The 15,602-nt window shown below is 37.3% G+C and overlaps 2 protein-coding genes across 2 annotated transcripts in view; both read left to right on the top strand.

Annotated features, from left to right (window-relative positions):
• Positions 1 to 303: 303 nt before the first annotated feature.
• Positions 304 to 1,719, top strand: LOC100586354 (L-lactate dehydrogenase A chain-like). Its single transcript, XM_003260425.4, has one exon. The coding sequence runs from the start codon at positions 400 to 402 to the stop codon at positions 1,393 to 1,395; it is 996 nt and encodes a 331-aa protein (XP_003260473.1). The 5' UTR covers positions 304 to 399; the 3' UTR covers positions 1,396 to 1,719.
• Positions 1,720 to 12,910: 11,191 nt separating this feature from the next.
• Positions 12,911 to 15,602, top strand: part of FREM1 (FRAS1 related extracellular matrix 1) — a 173,986-nt gene continuing 171,294 nt past the window's right edge. The window contains exon 1 of the mRNA XM_004086992.3: positions 12,911 to 12,990. The gene's annotated coding sequence lies outside the window, so the exon portion shown is untranslated. The remainder of the gene's footprint in view (positions 12,991 to 15,602) is intronic.

The following is a 15,602-nucleotide window of genomic DNA, read 5'->3' as shown; positions in this document are numbered from 1 at the left end:
CCAGAGCCCCCACTCCTTCCCCAGTTGTTCTGTCTTTTTTTTTTTTTTGCTAAAACTATTATGGATGATGACTCTCTTCTTTTTGGTTCACAAGTCATAGGTATGCAGGCCTACATTGCTGCTGTCCTTCTTTCCCATGAAAAAGCCTGTATTGCACTAGGAGCAAATAAAGTTAATATGCAAAGTAATGTGGAGACAGGGCTTGCTGATACAGAGAGAAAGAACTGATGCTATTATTTAAGTCCCTAGATCCACTCAAGATAGTAGGGTTGTTGCCAGGGTTAAATGAGTTAATAATGGGAGTGCTGCAGTCGCTGCCGCCAATTCTGGATCTCATTGCCATGCGCCCTGACGACCACCTGATGTGCATTCCCGATTCCTTTTGGTTCCAAGTCCAATATGGCAACTCTCAAGGATCAGCTGATTCATAATCTTCTAAAGGAAGAACAGAGCCCCCAGAATAAGATTACAGTTGTTGGGGTTGGTGCTGTTGGCATGACCTGTGCCATCAGTATCTTAATGAAGGACTTGGCAGATGAACTTGATCTTGTTGATGTCATCGAAGACAAATTGAAGGGAGAGATGATGGATATCCAACATGGCAGCCTTTTCCTTAGAACACCAAAGATTGTCTCTGGCAAAGACTATAATGTAACTGCAAACTCCAAGCTGGTCATTATCACGGCTGAGACACATCAGCAAGAGGGAGAAAGCCGTCTTAATTTGGTCCAGCATAACGTGAACATCTTTAAATTCATCATTCTTAATGTAAAATACAGCCCGAACTGCAAGTTGCTTATTGTTTCAAATCCAGTGGATATCTTGACCTACGTGGCTTGGAAGATAAGTGGTTTTCCCAAAAAACGTGTTATTGGAAGTGGTTGCAATCTGGATTCAGCCCGATTCCGTTACCTGATGGGGGAAAGGCTGGGAGTTCACCCATTAAGCTGTCATGGGTGGATCCTTGGGGAACATGGAGATTCCAGTGTGCCTGTATGGAGTGGAATGAATGTTGCTGGTGTCTCCCTGAAGACTCCGCACCCAGATTTAGAGACTGATAAAGATAAGGAACAGTGGAAAGAGGTTCACAAACAGGTGGTTGAGAGTGCTTATGAGGAGATCAAACTCAAAGGCTACACATCCTGGGCCATTGGACTCTCTGTAGCAGATTTGGCAGAGAGTATAATGAAGGATCTTAGGCAGGTGTACCCAGTTTTCACCATGATTAAGGGTCTCTATGGAATAAAGGATGATGTCTTCCTTAGAGTTCCTTGCATTTTGGGACAGAATGGAATCTCAGACCTTGTGAAGGTGACTCTGACTCCTGAGGAAGAGGCCTGTTTGAAGAAGAGTGCAGATACACTTTGGGGGATCCAAAAAGAGCTGCAATTTTAATCTTCTGATGTCATATCATTTCACTGTCTAGGCTACAACAGGATTCTAGTTGGAGATTGTGCATGTTGTCCTTTTTATCTGATCTGTGCTTAAAGTAGTAATATTTTAAGATGGACTGGGAAAAACATCAACTCCTGAAGTTAGAAATAGGAATGATTTGTAAAATCCACAGCTGTATCCTGATGCTGGATGGTATTAATCTTGTGTAGTCCTAAACTGGTTAGTGTGAAATAGTTCTGCCACCTCTGACGCACCTCTGCCAATGCTGTACATGCTGCATTTGCCCCTTGAGCCAGGTGGATGTTTACCGTGTGTTATATAACTTCCTGGCTCCTTCACTGAATGTGCCTAGTACAACATTTTTTCCCAATCAGTCACATCCTGGGATCCAGTGTATAAATCCAATATCGTATGTCTTGTGCATAATTGTTCCAAAGGATCTTATTTTGTGAACTATATATATCAGCAGTGTACATTACCATATAACATAAAAAGTCTACATGTAAACAATGCAACTAACTATCCAAGTGTTATACCAATTAAAACCCCCAATAAACCTTGAACAGTGAAAAAAAAATAAATGAGTTAATAATGCATGTAAATAAAAATGTACATAAGAGTGTGTATATTCAATAATTATTTGCTGTCCTCAATCATATCTCAATGTATAATATTTCTATGTATTCTTATCTTACTTCTCCAACTAGACTGTAAAGTTTTTGAGAGCAGGCACTAGGTCCTACTCAGCACTTGGCCTACACTAAGGTTCAGTAACCCTTGTTGAAGGGATCAGCATATTTCTGTGAGGCACAACCAGTGTGTGGCTTCAGCTTCAGCTTTCCAAACAAGTCTGTGATTTTGTTAGTAGAATTGTGAAATTTACTCCTAATATGTGGAAAGCATCTTTGCCTGTGGTTTTATTTTGTTAATTTCATTGTGTTCTAACTTAGGCTAAGCTGCCACGATGTTTTTGTGCAAAAACTGATTTTATTTTTATTTTTCATCATACAAAATGTCTTTTGAGAAAGCTGGAGTTAGGACATTTTTCTAGAGTCACATTTTAAAAAATTAAGGTTAGTAAGCAAAGACTCCCAACTCCTTGAGTTATGCTTGGAAAAATAAAATTGTTCCTGGTGCTAAGCTTTGAAATTACTAAATCACTCTCAAGCCCCACGCAGATTGTTAAAATGGAAAACATCTGAAAATTAAATTCTTTATGTTGCCTTTGGTGCATCTTCCCCTTTTCTGTAAAAGGTGGAGATAAAAAGGATTCCTGATGATTTTTTCATGTTTTTAATGCATGTGCAAAATTCTTATGTCTAGTTAATGTCTTAATGTCTAGTCATTTGAAGCTGTGTTCAAGTTAATTATTAATGAAAAAAATGCATTGCCTGTTTGATTTTCAGTTGTGAAGACAGAGTGGAATGGAAGCTGTCAGTTTATTCTGATTTCCTGTCTGAATTTAGTGGACAAATGTGGAAATGATAATATAATTGGTAGAATTTTTACCCTGAAGTTTCCATATCTACACACAATAGCTTTGAATATGGAGGATGGGAAATGTTTGCGCAAATAGATTCACTGAAGCACATGATTTGAGTATAAGCCCTTGTAAAGTTAGGGGACCCGAATCCCTCATCCTTTCAGATCCAACTGGACCATTAGCTCCAGAAATGAAACAAAGTGCTGGGAGAAGGCTTTCTTTGTTGTTAATAGCTACATGCTTGCACGGTGTGTGCATGTGTGTGTTTGGAAGCCTGTCCCTTCAGTGTCTCTCCAGTCAGGAGCATCTTCTTCCAAAGCCTTCATGCAGACCATTCCTTTAAAACCTGCCTCTTGTCTGAAATAAAACAATAGCCTGCTAGCAGCCTGGGAGCCCTTGAGGTAATTGGTGAATTGAAATTGATATGTATCTTTTTCATCTATGCTTTTATTTTTACCACAGATGTATAAATAAACAATTGTGTTGGTTTTTTGTTTTTAAAAATTACGTATCATTCTGTCCATCTTTTAAAAAATAGTTTTATTGAGGTATAATTGATATATAAAAATTGCACACATTTAACATATACAATTTGATGAGTTTGAACATATGGACATAATAGATAATCAAGGTAATAGATAAATCGACCACCTCCAAAAATTTCCTTGTGCCTCTTTGTTTTTTGCTTTGTTTCATTTTGTTTTGTTGTAAGAATACTTAACATGAGATCTATCTTAACAAATTTCTAAATACAATATACCCTTGTTACCTATAGGCACAATGTTGTACAGAAAATCTCTAGAACTTATTAATCTTGCATAACTGAAGCATTGTACCCATTGAACAGCGCCTTGTTCCTCCTGCCTCCAAGTCCCTGGCAGCTACCCTTCTACTCTCAGTTTCTATGAGTTTAACTATTTTATATACCACATATAAGTGGAATCATGCAGTATTTGTCCTTCCATGGCTAGCTTATTTCACTTAGCATAATTTCCTCCAGATTCATCCATCTTGTCTCATATGGCAGGATTTTCTCCTTTTCAAAGGCCGAATAATATCCCATTGTGTATATACACCACATTTTCTTTACCCATTTATCTGTTGATAGACTCTTAGTTGTTTCCATATCTTGGCTACTCTGAATAGTGCTGCAGTGAACATTGGAGTGCAGATATCTCTTCAAGATCCTGATTTCCATTCTTTTGGATATACATTCAAAAGCGGGATGGCTGAATCATATGATAGTTCTATTTTTCATTTTTAGAGGAACCACCAAACTTTTTTTTATAGTGGCTGCATCGTTTTACCTTCTCAGCAAAAGGGTACAAGGGTTCCAATTTCTCCACATCTTCATCAACATTTATCTTTTGCTTTTATTTTTTATAATTGTGATGGTTAATACTTAGTGTCAACTTGATTGGATTGAAGGATGCAAAGTATTGATCGTGAGTCTGTGAGGGTGTTGCCAAAGGAGATTAACATTTGACTCCGTGGGCTGGGAAAGGCAGACCCATCCTTAATCTGGGTGGGCACTGTCTGATTAACTGCCAGAATGACCAGAATAAAAGCAGGTAGAAGAATGTGGAGAGATGAGACTGGCTTAGCCCCCCAGCCTACATCTTTGTCCCATGCTGGATGCTTTCTGCCCTCGTACATCAGACTCCAGGTTCTTCAGCTTTGGAACTCTGACTGGCTTCCTTGTTCCTCAGCTTGCAGAGGACCTATTGTGGGACCTTGTGATCACGTGAGTAATACTCCTTAATAACCCTTCCCCTTTTTATATACATCTATTCTATTCTGTCCCTCTAGAGAACCCTGACTAATAAAGTAATATCCATCTTAATAGTGTGAAATAATATCTCATTGTGGTTTTGATTTGCATTTCCCTGAAGATTAGTCACATCAAGCATTTTTTATATACCTTCCATTTTTATATCTTTGAAGAAATGTCTGTTGAATTTTTTTGCCCATTTAAAAATGTCTATTGAATTTTTTTGCCCATTTTTTAATTGAGTTGTAGGAGTTCCTTGTACATTTTGGATATTAATCCCTTATCAGAAATATGATTTGCAAATATTTTTCCCCATTCTATGGGTTACCTTTTAATCTGTTGAGTGTTTTGTTTACTGTGCAGAAGATTTTTAGTCTGATGTAGTTTTACTTGTCTAATTTTGCTTTTGTTACTTCTGGGGTTTTTTTTTTTTTGGAATTTTCCTCCTCAGTGATTCTCGTTCTAATGTTACTTATATTTTTGGTATGATATCCAACAAATCATTGCTAAGCCTAATCATAAAGCTTTTCCTCTATGTTTTCTTCTACAAGTTTTATAGTTTCATGTCTAACACTCAAGTTTTTAATCTATTTTGAAGTGATTTTTGTATATTGTGTAAGCTAAGGGCCCAATTTCATTCTTCTGCATGTGAATATTCAGTTTTGCCAACACTATCGGTTGAAGAACTGTCTCTTCCCCATTGCGTGTTTGTGTAACCCTTGTCAAAGATCAGTTGACTGTACATGCCTGGGTTTATTTCTGGGCTCTTTATTCTGTTCCATTGGTCTCTATCTCTGTTTTTATGTCAGTATCACACTGTTTTGATTAATATAGCTTTGTATTATATTTTGAAATCAGGAGTTGTGGTATCTCCAGTTTTCTTCTTTTTTTTTAAGATTGTTTTGGCCATTTCAAATCTTTTCTGGTTTCATATGAATTTTATGATTTTTTTCTAGGTATAAAAGGAATTTACTTAAACACAATAAGTGCCATATAAGGGGACTTTTAAAAATTGTGGAAAAATTAAATTAAAAAATAAAAATAAAAAATATATACTTTATTTCTCAACATAAACTCCATGAAGTTCAAGATACTTTTGTAAATGATAACACCAACCAGTTAGTCTGTCCCTAAAGAACTGGGCCGGGCGCAGTGGCTCACGCTTGTAATCCCAGCACTTTGGGAGGCCGAGGCGGGCGGATCACGAGGTCAGGAGATTGAGACCACGGTGAAACCCCGTCTCTACTAAAAATAGAAAAAATTAGCCAGGCATGGTGGCGGGCGCCTGTAGTCCCAGCTACTTGGAGAGGCTGAGGCAGGAGAATGGCGTGAACCCGGGAGGTGGAGCTTGCAGTGAGCCGAGATCACACCACTGCACTCCAGCCTGGGCGACAGAGCAAGACTCCGTCTAAAAAAAAAAAAAAAAAAAGAACTGGAAATACTCGGAGTTTAGCCATGTCAATGCGGTCTTTTTAACATTATTAGCTGAAGAAAAATGGGTTCTCTTTAAAGACTTTTTAAGGTTAGGGGAAAAAAAGAAGTCAGAAGGAGCCAAATTTGGAGACTGTAAGATGGATGTGTAATGATTTCCTATCAAAAGTCTTGCAAAATGGCCATTGTTTAAAAGAATGAGCAGCAGCATTGTCCTGGTGGAGGTGGACTCTGGCAAAGCTTTCCTGGGTGCTTTTCTGCTAAAGCTTTGTCTAACTTTCTTAAAACACTCTCATAGTAAGCAAATCTTACCGTTCTTTGGTCCTCCAGAAAGTCAAAAAGCAAAATTGCTTGAACATCCGAAACAAGTTTACCATGATCTTTGCTCTTGCCTGGTCTGCTTTTGCTTTGGCTGGACAACTTTCACCTTTTGGTAGCCATTGCTTTGATTGTTCTTTGTCTTCAGGGGCATACTGGTAAAGCAGTGTTTTATCTTCTGTTGTAATTATTTAAAGAAATCCTTCAGGATCTTGATCTTACTTGTTTAAAATTTCCATTGAAAACTCTGTTCTTGTCTACAGCTGATCACAGCACAATAGGTTTGGCACCACTCAAATGGTAAGTTTGCTCAACTTTAATTTTTTGGTCAGAATTGCGTAAGCTGAACCAACTGAGGTGTCTGTGGTGTTGACTGTTGTTAGTGCTATTAATCATTGATTCTCTTCAATTAAGGTGTGAAGTAAATGAATTTTTTTTCGCATTTTGATGTGGATGGTCTGTCCCTGTGAGCTTCATCTTCAACATTGTCTCATCCCTTCTTAAAATGAGTTATCCATTTGCAAACTGCTGATTTCTGTGGGGGCATTTTCCCCACAAACTTTTCGTAAAGCACCAATGATTTCACCATTCTTCCACCATAAATTTGATCTGTGCTCTTATTTCAATTTTAGCAGAATTCATGTTGCTCTGATAGCAGTTCTTTTCAAACTGATGTCTTATAGTTGTTAGTGCCTCAAGCTAGACGTTCAGACATGTTATAACAAGTTAGTACAAGTTTATTTTGGTGCAAAGAATTTTTGAAATCCATGTAAAGTTTTTTATAAAAAAACTTTTTTTAAAGTCCTCTTTACTTAGTGATAAATATAATCAAGATGAAAGTCTCGTACACTGTACACTAAAAACTACAAATCATTGATAAAAATATTAAAGAAGGAACAAATAATTGGAAAGACAACCCATGTTCATGGATTGGAAGACTTAATATAGTTAAAATGTCCATACTACCCAAAGTGATCTACAGATTCAGTGTAATCCTTATTAAAGCGTGTCCCTATACTTTTGCAATTTCCTTTTTTCTTTTCTTTTTTTTTTTTTTTTTTTTTTGAGACAGAGTCTTGCTGTGTCACCCAGGCTGGAGTGCAGTGGTGTGATCTTGGCTCACTGCAACCACCACATCTAGGTTCAAGTGATTCTCCTGCTTCAGCTTCCCAAGTAGCTGGGATTACAGGCACCCACCACCATGCCCAGCTAATTTTTTTGGTATTTTTAATAGAGATGGGGTTTCACCATGTTAGCCAGTCTGGTTTCAAACTCCTGACCTCAAGTGATCCACCCGCCTGGGCCTCCCAAAGTACTAGGATTACAGGTGTGAGCCACTGCACCTGGCTACAATTTGCTTTCTTTACTCAACATCTTTTTGGTTTAGATGATGGTTGTTTCAATATTTTTCATTTACAATGGCAAAGAATGTCAGGTATAAGGCTTTTTGTACACATATGAGAATCTAAGTGTAACTCTAGAAGTTAAAATGCCTAATTTAAGGTTTTTGGAATATTTACTTTTACTAGAAATGGTCAAACTACTTTCTAAATGTTTGTAACTATTTAAAACTTCCAGTAGCAACTAAGAGTTCCCCGCCCCCCATCTTTTACCAGATTTAATTTATTTAATTTACCAGGTTTAATTTATTGGAAGATTTTAAACTTCTTATTTATCTAAGAGAATCTCATTTTTAGTCTCCATTTGCATTGGCCTGATTATTTGTGTAATTGGATGCTTTCATGTATTCATTAGCCATTTGTGTGTCTTCTCCTTTAATAAAAGGAGAATATTAAGATTTTTTTCTTAATGATTTGTATAGGCTTCAGAAGATTCTTTAAATTTTGAACATAAAGATTTTGTAATTTATTTTCATTGTGATTACCTTCTCCTAATTTCTGTTTTGTTTTTTTTTAAAAAAACTTTAAGTTTTTGCTCCATGGGAAATTTTAATTATTATATAAAATATATCAAGTTTTTCTTTTATAGCCTTTACTTATTGTATCATACTTAAGAAATTTTCCCTTGATATTAAGAAGATATTCCTTGACTTTTTTGGTTCCAAAAGTTAAAGGTTTTGTTATCAAATTAAGATACTCAAATCAACTGCAATTTGTTTTGATGTATAGTATGAGGTAAAGATCTAATGTTTTTTGATATATGATATGAAGTAAAGATCTAATACTATGTTTTCCATATGGATAACCAATTGTCCTGTCAACATGTTATTGATTGTCTATTATTTCATCACTGACTTCTATTCTGACCTTGGTCATACACCAGGTTGCTATATGTGAGTGACCTGCTTCTAAGCTTTTCTAGACTCTTTCTTTGCCTTCTATCACTGTGAAAATTCCACAATTTCTTAATTGTTAAAACTTTATAATATAAAATATCAATATTTAGTGGGGAAATTCATCATTAAATGTATCTTCTTCCAATTCGTCTTGGCCATTCCTGGTTTTTATTCTTTTAGATAAATTTTAGTATCAGCTTGTCATTTTGTATATATATATATATATACACACACACACACAAAATATATACAAATATATAAATACATATAATTTATATATTTCATAGTATATATAATATACATATATAACATATATGTACATAATGTGTATATGTGTACACATATTTATATAAAATGCCTTGTTGGCATTCCAATTGACACTGCATTGAAATTTTAATTTTGGGAGAATTGACATTTTTACCTTATTAAGTCTTCTCAACCAGTTTGATATTGTCTTCCCATTTATCTAGATTTTTTTATGCCCTTTATTAATTTTTTATTTTCTTCATGAAATTTTACCCAAATTTAATTAATTTAGATGAATTACCAGGCTCATTAAAGTTTTGTTGCTATTATAAAAACTGTCTTTTAAAAAGTATTTTCAGTAATTAGTTGTTACTTGTATATATGAACGCCATTTATTTTTGTATGTTGACCTTATGCCCAACAAACTGGCTGAACTCTTTGAATAGTTCAAACAGTAAATTCTTTTGCATATTTGTACAGAGGTGTTATCTTTTGCAAATAATGAAAGGTTTATTTTTCCTTTTAAATTTTTATGCCTCATTTTTTTATCTTGACTTACTGTGTTGGTTAGGGTCTCCTGTCCAACGTTGAATTGTGGAGATTGGAGTAAGATGTCTTTAATTGGATTTAGAAACTTCCCTTCTAGACCTAGTTGGCTAATAGTTTTCAGTTTTTGGTTTTTTAATGAATGAGTATTAAATTTTACTGAATGTCTCTTTTCTGCACCTATTAAGATAGTCATGTCTTTTTTCCTTCTTTAATATATTAAACTGCTAGATGTTCTGATTTTGAAACATCCTTGCAATCCTGAAAGAAAAATTCATCGCTATTGGTCACATTGTCTTTTAAAAAGCAGAGCTGAATTTGATTTGTAAATTAGTTATTTAGGATTTTGCATTTATGTTAAAAGTCAAATTGGCCTGTAGCGCTCTGATGTCAAGCAGAGCACGCTGCTCTTGTGCGCTGCTCAGGGGTGGTTTTATTTCCTGATATCCCCTAATCACGTCGTCAGCTCCCAAGTCTGAGGTCAGCAAGGCTCTTCCTATAAACCCTCTCACTGGGCTGTGTTATTGCTCTTTTCTGGTACACGGAGGTGTTTGTATTGCTTTTCTTTATTTATTTGTTTTCATGTTTATTATTTCAAGTGTGGTATGTATAACCTTTCTATTCCTGGACTCATCCTCTTCTCTTGCCATAGTATTGCTTCCCATGGCCATCTAGTTTTAGAGACTCAGCGAAAAACTATCTTTACGGTGCAATAGATAACACTTCTGTCTTGCTGCCATCATCGAAATTTAATAGGCACATTCCTAATTTTTATATGAATTGTTGGTGAAGGTATTGGCTGTGCTTTTCAGAGAATGCTACATTCTACAGCAATCAACAAAAATCATTCATATTTACAATCCAAAATGATATGCCAATCTCCAACACACATTTGATATTTTTCATTATCACTCCAACTAGGGCTAGAAGTAAAATGATTTCTTTAAAAATGAATTTTGTGCCAGCACTAAGTTCAGCAGCACATGCTTTTAGGGGAAGAATTCTTTGTTGTTTCTTTGACTAGTTCTTTTTAAATGCCCTAGCTTGGCATTTCAATCTGTTCAAACAGCATTTTGATTGAAGTTGATAATTGTATTATTTCCAGGCCCTTATTCATTTGTGGCAGATAGACGGAATGACATTTGTATAAACAGGTACTTCATATTTCAGGACATTTTGACTAATCTAACTCTTAACTGCCTATTTTAGAATATGTTCAGCACTGTTAGGCCAAGCTTCATGTATATAATTAACTTTAGAAAGATTATATCTCCTGCAGACTTTTTGAAATACTTTACAATCTAAGTTTGTTATTTTTTGCTTAGCATGCTTAAGTTATTTTTCCCATAGAAGTGATATAAAGACATTTATCTCTGTTTCTAGACTCATCTATAAACCTTATTTAGCTCAGATGTTAGAATAAGCATGTCGATGCAACCGTTTATACATAGTATACAATTCCTTTGTCAAATGGAATCCAAGTCTCAACTAACAGCTTCTAAAACCATCTTCATTTCTTTGCAGGTAAGATATTCACCACCTGGGCAATTTTGAAAATCAGTTTGAGAATAAAATTGTCTATTATGCTGTGTTTCTTAACTGTCATTATTAAGGCTTTATTTCTTGCCTTTTCAGGATTAATATATGACTCACACATTGTCACTATATTTATTTAATAATAACTGTGTTTAGTAAATAATATCTGTTCACTTATAAAGACCTTAGTGATTCTTAACTTTGATCTTCTTATTCTCAGAGCAAATAAAATGAATCAAGAAATTGATTCATTGAAGATTTGAAATCTCTGATGACTTTGAGTAGTGTATATGCACCATTCATTGCTAAAGTAACCACAGAGCATGTTTTTAAAATATGTAATTTTTTTCTCCCTTCTTACGCATTCTTTTGTTCTTTACATTTTTCTCTTTTCTTTCTTCCCTCCTCATGTAATTTTCTTCTCCTTTTTCATTTTCCTCTCTCTTTTCCTTATGGCTTCCAAAGAAAGGCATATGGTGTTGTGACCTTGTTAGGGGAAACCACAATCTAGGTTGAATTGGATTCACAGTGTTCTATATTTTTGGCAAAGGTTTAGGATAGCCAGACATGTCTTAATATAAACAGTTCCCCCAAAGTGAGTTAATACTTCAAATTCTCTCTTTATGGTTAATTTAAAAGTCCAGATGGTAGGCCATTATCTTTTTTTTTCCTGGTGGGAATAAAATACAAGGAAGCATTTTATTAAACAGTTGTTAAGGATTAAGACTTTCACAGACCACTGAATACTGACAAGTTAACTATGTGAATCTCTGTTGAGAGGACAGTTCTTGGCCTGTGATATATCTGCATTATTGGGATCATGCCCTATATGCAAATGGATCAGATTAATGGGATTTTTATGGATTTTCGAAAAGAGCCAGACACACAAAAAGCCTTACAAATGGAAGAACGAAGGTGGTACTTAAAAACAGCACCTTAGGATCTAGTTCCATCCTATCTTTTCCCTTAAATGTCATGACAAAAGTTAAAACGGGCCCTGTCCCTTCTGAATGCTGGGCTTCTCATCTAAATTTAAATAAAAACTTTTCAAGATGGGAATGTGTTGGAAGAAAAGAAGGACAGAAAAAAAGTGTGTTGGAAGAGTCTGTGTGAGTATGTACATGTGTGGGTGTGGGCATGTGTGGCCTGTGCATATGTGTGTGCCCCCATGTGTGTGTGGAGCATGCGTGAGAATGCATGCACATGTGTGGGGTGGGTCACTATGTATGCATGCATGTGAATGCATTTGCCTGTGTATGTGTCTGTGTGTGGTGACTGTGTGTATATCGTGTGTGTATGTGTGCCTGTGTGTGTACCTCTGTGAGTGGGTGTGTCTGTATGTGACTGTGTGCATGCCCATTTGTGAATGTGTGTGTGCCTGTGTCTGACTGTGTGTGTGCCTGTGTGCTGCAGGCGGGAGAGGCTGCTCTGGCTCGGCGAGTGGCAGAGCAATTAGTACAAAACCAGTAGTGAGAAAGGAAGCTGGGAAGAGACTGGGAAGAGGCAACCGACCTCATTAACAAAAGCTCAGTTTTGTCCCTGTGGACCCAACCAGCAGAAGGCACGGGGCGAGCCGTGGCTGTCCGCCAGGGAGGTTGGGCTCCTTGTAAACAGTTGAAGGCATCTTTATCATGCCCTTCTCGGGGGAGTCCTGAGGCTTGGCGCTCAGGAAGTTTGCAAAGCTGCAGCAGCTGCCTTGGAGAAGACCAGCAAAGAGAGCGGGGTGTGTATGTGAACTTCATTCTGTATTTTCTGTGAGGTGGGTTAATGGATTTTTAGTAAAAAGAAATCTCAAACACCGCTGACCTGAAAGACTGGAATTTCAGCTCTCTTCCTTCCCGGGGTTCTTTTTCCTCCCCCTTCCTCTCAAAGCCCTTTAAACCAGATTGCCGGGTCAGTGATTCTTATCCTGCCCGCCAGTTCCAAGGGTTTCTAACTTTTTTGGCTTGGAAAGGAAAACCACTACCTGTAAGTATCTGTTTTATGTGTTTCTTTTCATCGTGACTGTGAATGTTCTGTTAGCAGAATGCCCCAGAGATTGTTCGTGTGATATCATGAATGGCAAGTAACAATGCAAAGCATCTGCAAGAGTAGGCTTGCAAAAGTTTAATTCTCCTGTTAACTCAGAAGGTGGCAACTTGCAGTGTTAACAAACCAAATGCCAAAAATGAGATTCTTTTTATTACGTGACACAAATTTCTAACTCTCTTCTCAGTCCATTCGTGCTGGCACTTGCCAATGAAATAACCATTTTTTAACTGTGTAATTGTTTCCTCTGAAATTAGAATGTTTCTTCTCAGCTAAATGAAATGGCAAAGGGAAAAGACATGAAAATGAACGAAACAGATAATATCCTCATGGTACAAACATAGAGAAATTTGGATGAGATAATTTCTGGATACCTTTGCTTTAGTTTAGTTATATTTGGAGACACGCTTTCAAAAACATGATTTCTGTTTCATTGTGTGGAAGAGAGATAGTGCTAGGGAGGCAAAGAAATGGCCTTGTTCTGAAGTTTTGGACTGATTTTTAGGCTCTCTCTGCTCAGTACTGAGATTTGGTCCAGAGACTTTGGTGCTGTTGTAAAGAGTTTCTTTTCGTTTTATTTTGAAATTCCGGAAACAATTTTTGGCTTAGGGAAATTGTTTATTGTTTTTAAGGTATTTAATTTTAGTTTCTGATTTTTTTTTTGAACTATTGCACCCAGTCTTGTTGCTTGGTGTGCATTACAAAGCTTAAAAAGAGCATTTCCGGGAGCCGATTGGTGTTTATAGCCTGGGAATCTTACTGGAGAGATTAACCTCTGTGGTGCTGCTTCACAGAACAGAGCTAGTGATTCAAATGCTCTTCAGGTTTCTGCTCTGGAAAACTGACACCCGCTGTTCCTGACTCTAGGTAAAGCTTGAAGAGCTGTGCCTCAGCCCCCTGCTTACACTTGATAAAGGTGCCTTCAGTGCAGCTCTAGGAAACTTTGCTGTTTCTCTCCATCAGGCATTCTCAAAACTGGCTGTGTGTAAGAACTCCCATTTGCTTGGAAAGGCAGGTTCTCAGTCCCCAGGCCCAAAGGATTTTAGACCTGGAGTGGTGCCAGGAATCTTCCCAGGTGATTCTGAAGCAGGTGGGTCACACTTGGTTAAACATTGCTCTACATTGTCCTTGACATGAAATTCTTGTCATGTACTTGGTTAATATTAAACCTTATATCTAAATAAGAAACCTGAGTTTGAGCTGTTGTTGAACATAACTTAATGTGCAACATGGTTTTGCATGCTTGGCTGACAAACCAGGGCTTAATTTTAATCAGTTTTCCACCAATCTCATCTTTTTTTTTTCTTGCTCCCCTTTTCATCTCTGCCTTTTCATTCCCACGAGGGAAAAAAGGAGTTGGGCAAAGGGACCTGACTACCACGTTCCCTGCTTTCACATGTTGGGCTATATGGCCTGATCTGCCCCCGCATGGCTAAGCAATGTTTGTTTTGGAAACTTTAAACCCAGGACTGTTCTTAATTCTTTCCCAGCCTCCTGGGGCTGCTGGGCTGCAGGGGTTGGGCTAGGCTGAGTTGGGGTAAACTGAGCCGGATTTCATGGAACGGTTCAGGAGCCTCATTCCTAGAAAATGATTTTTGGATTGGACCATCCCACAGGGATGAGAAGAAACAGAAAGTGATTCCTCCATGGTGTTAAAACTCTCATTTCACAATATATGAAAGTCAGAGCTCAGCTTCCATCCCCATCCTTGCATTTTCTGGCATTTAATATTTATATTAAAAAGAAAACTGGACATGGCCATCAGAGCCCCTTCCTTTCTTCTCTTTCCTCATTCCAACCATTTAGGTGCACCTACCACATGCCAGGCTCAGTGCTAGTTTCTAAGGATTTCAAAATACCCACTGGGGATGACATGTGCAGGCAGGGTCCTTGTCCTCATGGTGTTTCAAATCTTAGTTGTTGCTAACCAGCCTTGGAAGAGCCATCTAATCCCTCAAAGCTTCATTTCCTCATCAGTAAAATGAGTTGAATTAAATGAGTTTTGGTATCTTCCTAGCTCTGATATTCTGACATTGATGGATATGACTCAGTCTTCTAAACACAGATATGGGATATGAGAGCTTTTCAGCATTTACTTTGAGAGTAGGCCTAAAGATTTGGCTAATTGCTTTTCTTCAAAAATTTTCAGATATATTTTTTTCTCTCACAAAGAACCATGACCACAGGAATATTGAGTTAGACAAGTGTGATCTTTTCAGGGCATGTAGCCATTCTTTACAGTGGGATCCTGTAACTCCCTGGAAAGGCTGTTTCCCTGGGCCAGGTTACATAGGAGGGCAGCCTCTTATCTTGTCTGAATCTGATGTCGCTACTCCTTTGGAGAGCTGGGTGGTCTGAACAGGGCTTGACAGCTTCCACACATGCACAGCTTGCAACCTGACCCTTTCATTCAAGTGATTCAACAGCTTTTGTGCTACCAGGTGAGAGGCTTAAACAGACATCTTCGAGGGGCTGAGCGAAACAAAAAACAAAACAAAACCCACTCCCTAATGAAATACTGGCTATACTATATTTTGTCTGTAATGCAGCTT

This window comes from Nomascus leucogenys, chromosome 1a, assembly GCF_006542625.1.
Source record: "Nomascus leucogenys isolate Asia chromosome 1a, Asia_NLE_v1, whole genome shotgun sequence".
Taxonomy (NCBI): domain Eukaryota; kingdom Metazoa; phylum Chordata; class Mammalia; order Primates; family Hylobatidae; genus Nomascus; species Nomascus leucogenys.
Note: the sequence above shows the minus strand (reverse complement) of the source record. Positions and strands in the feature narration are given on the sequence as shown.

Bases quoted from the DNA above. Each gene is read 5' to 3' on its own strand.
- LOC100586354 (XM_003260425.4), top strand. From the start codon at position 400: ATGGCAACTCTCAAGGATCAGCTGATTCATAATCTTCTAAAGGAAGAA.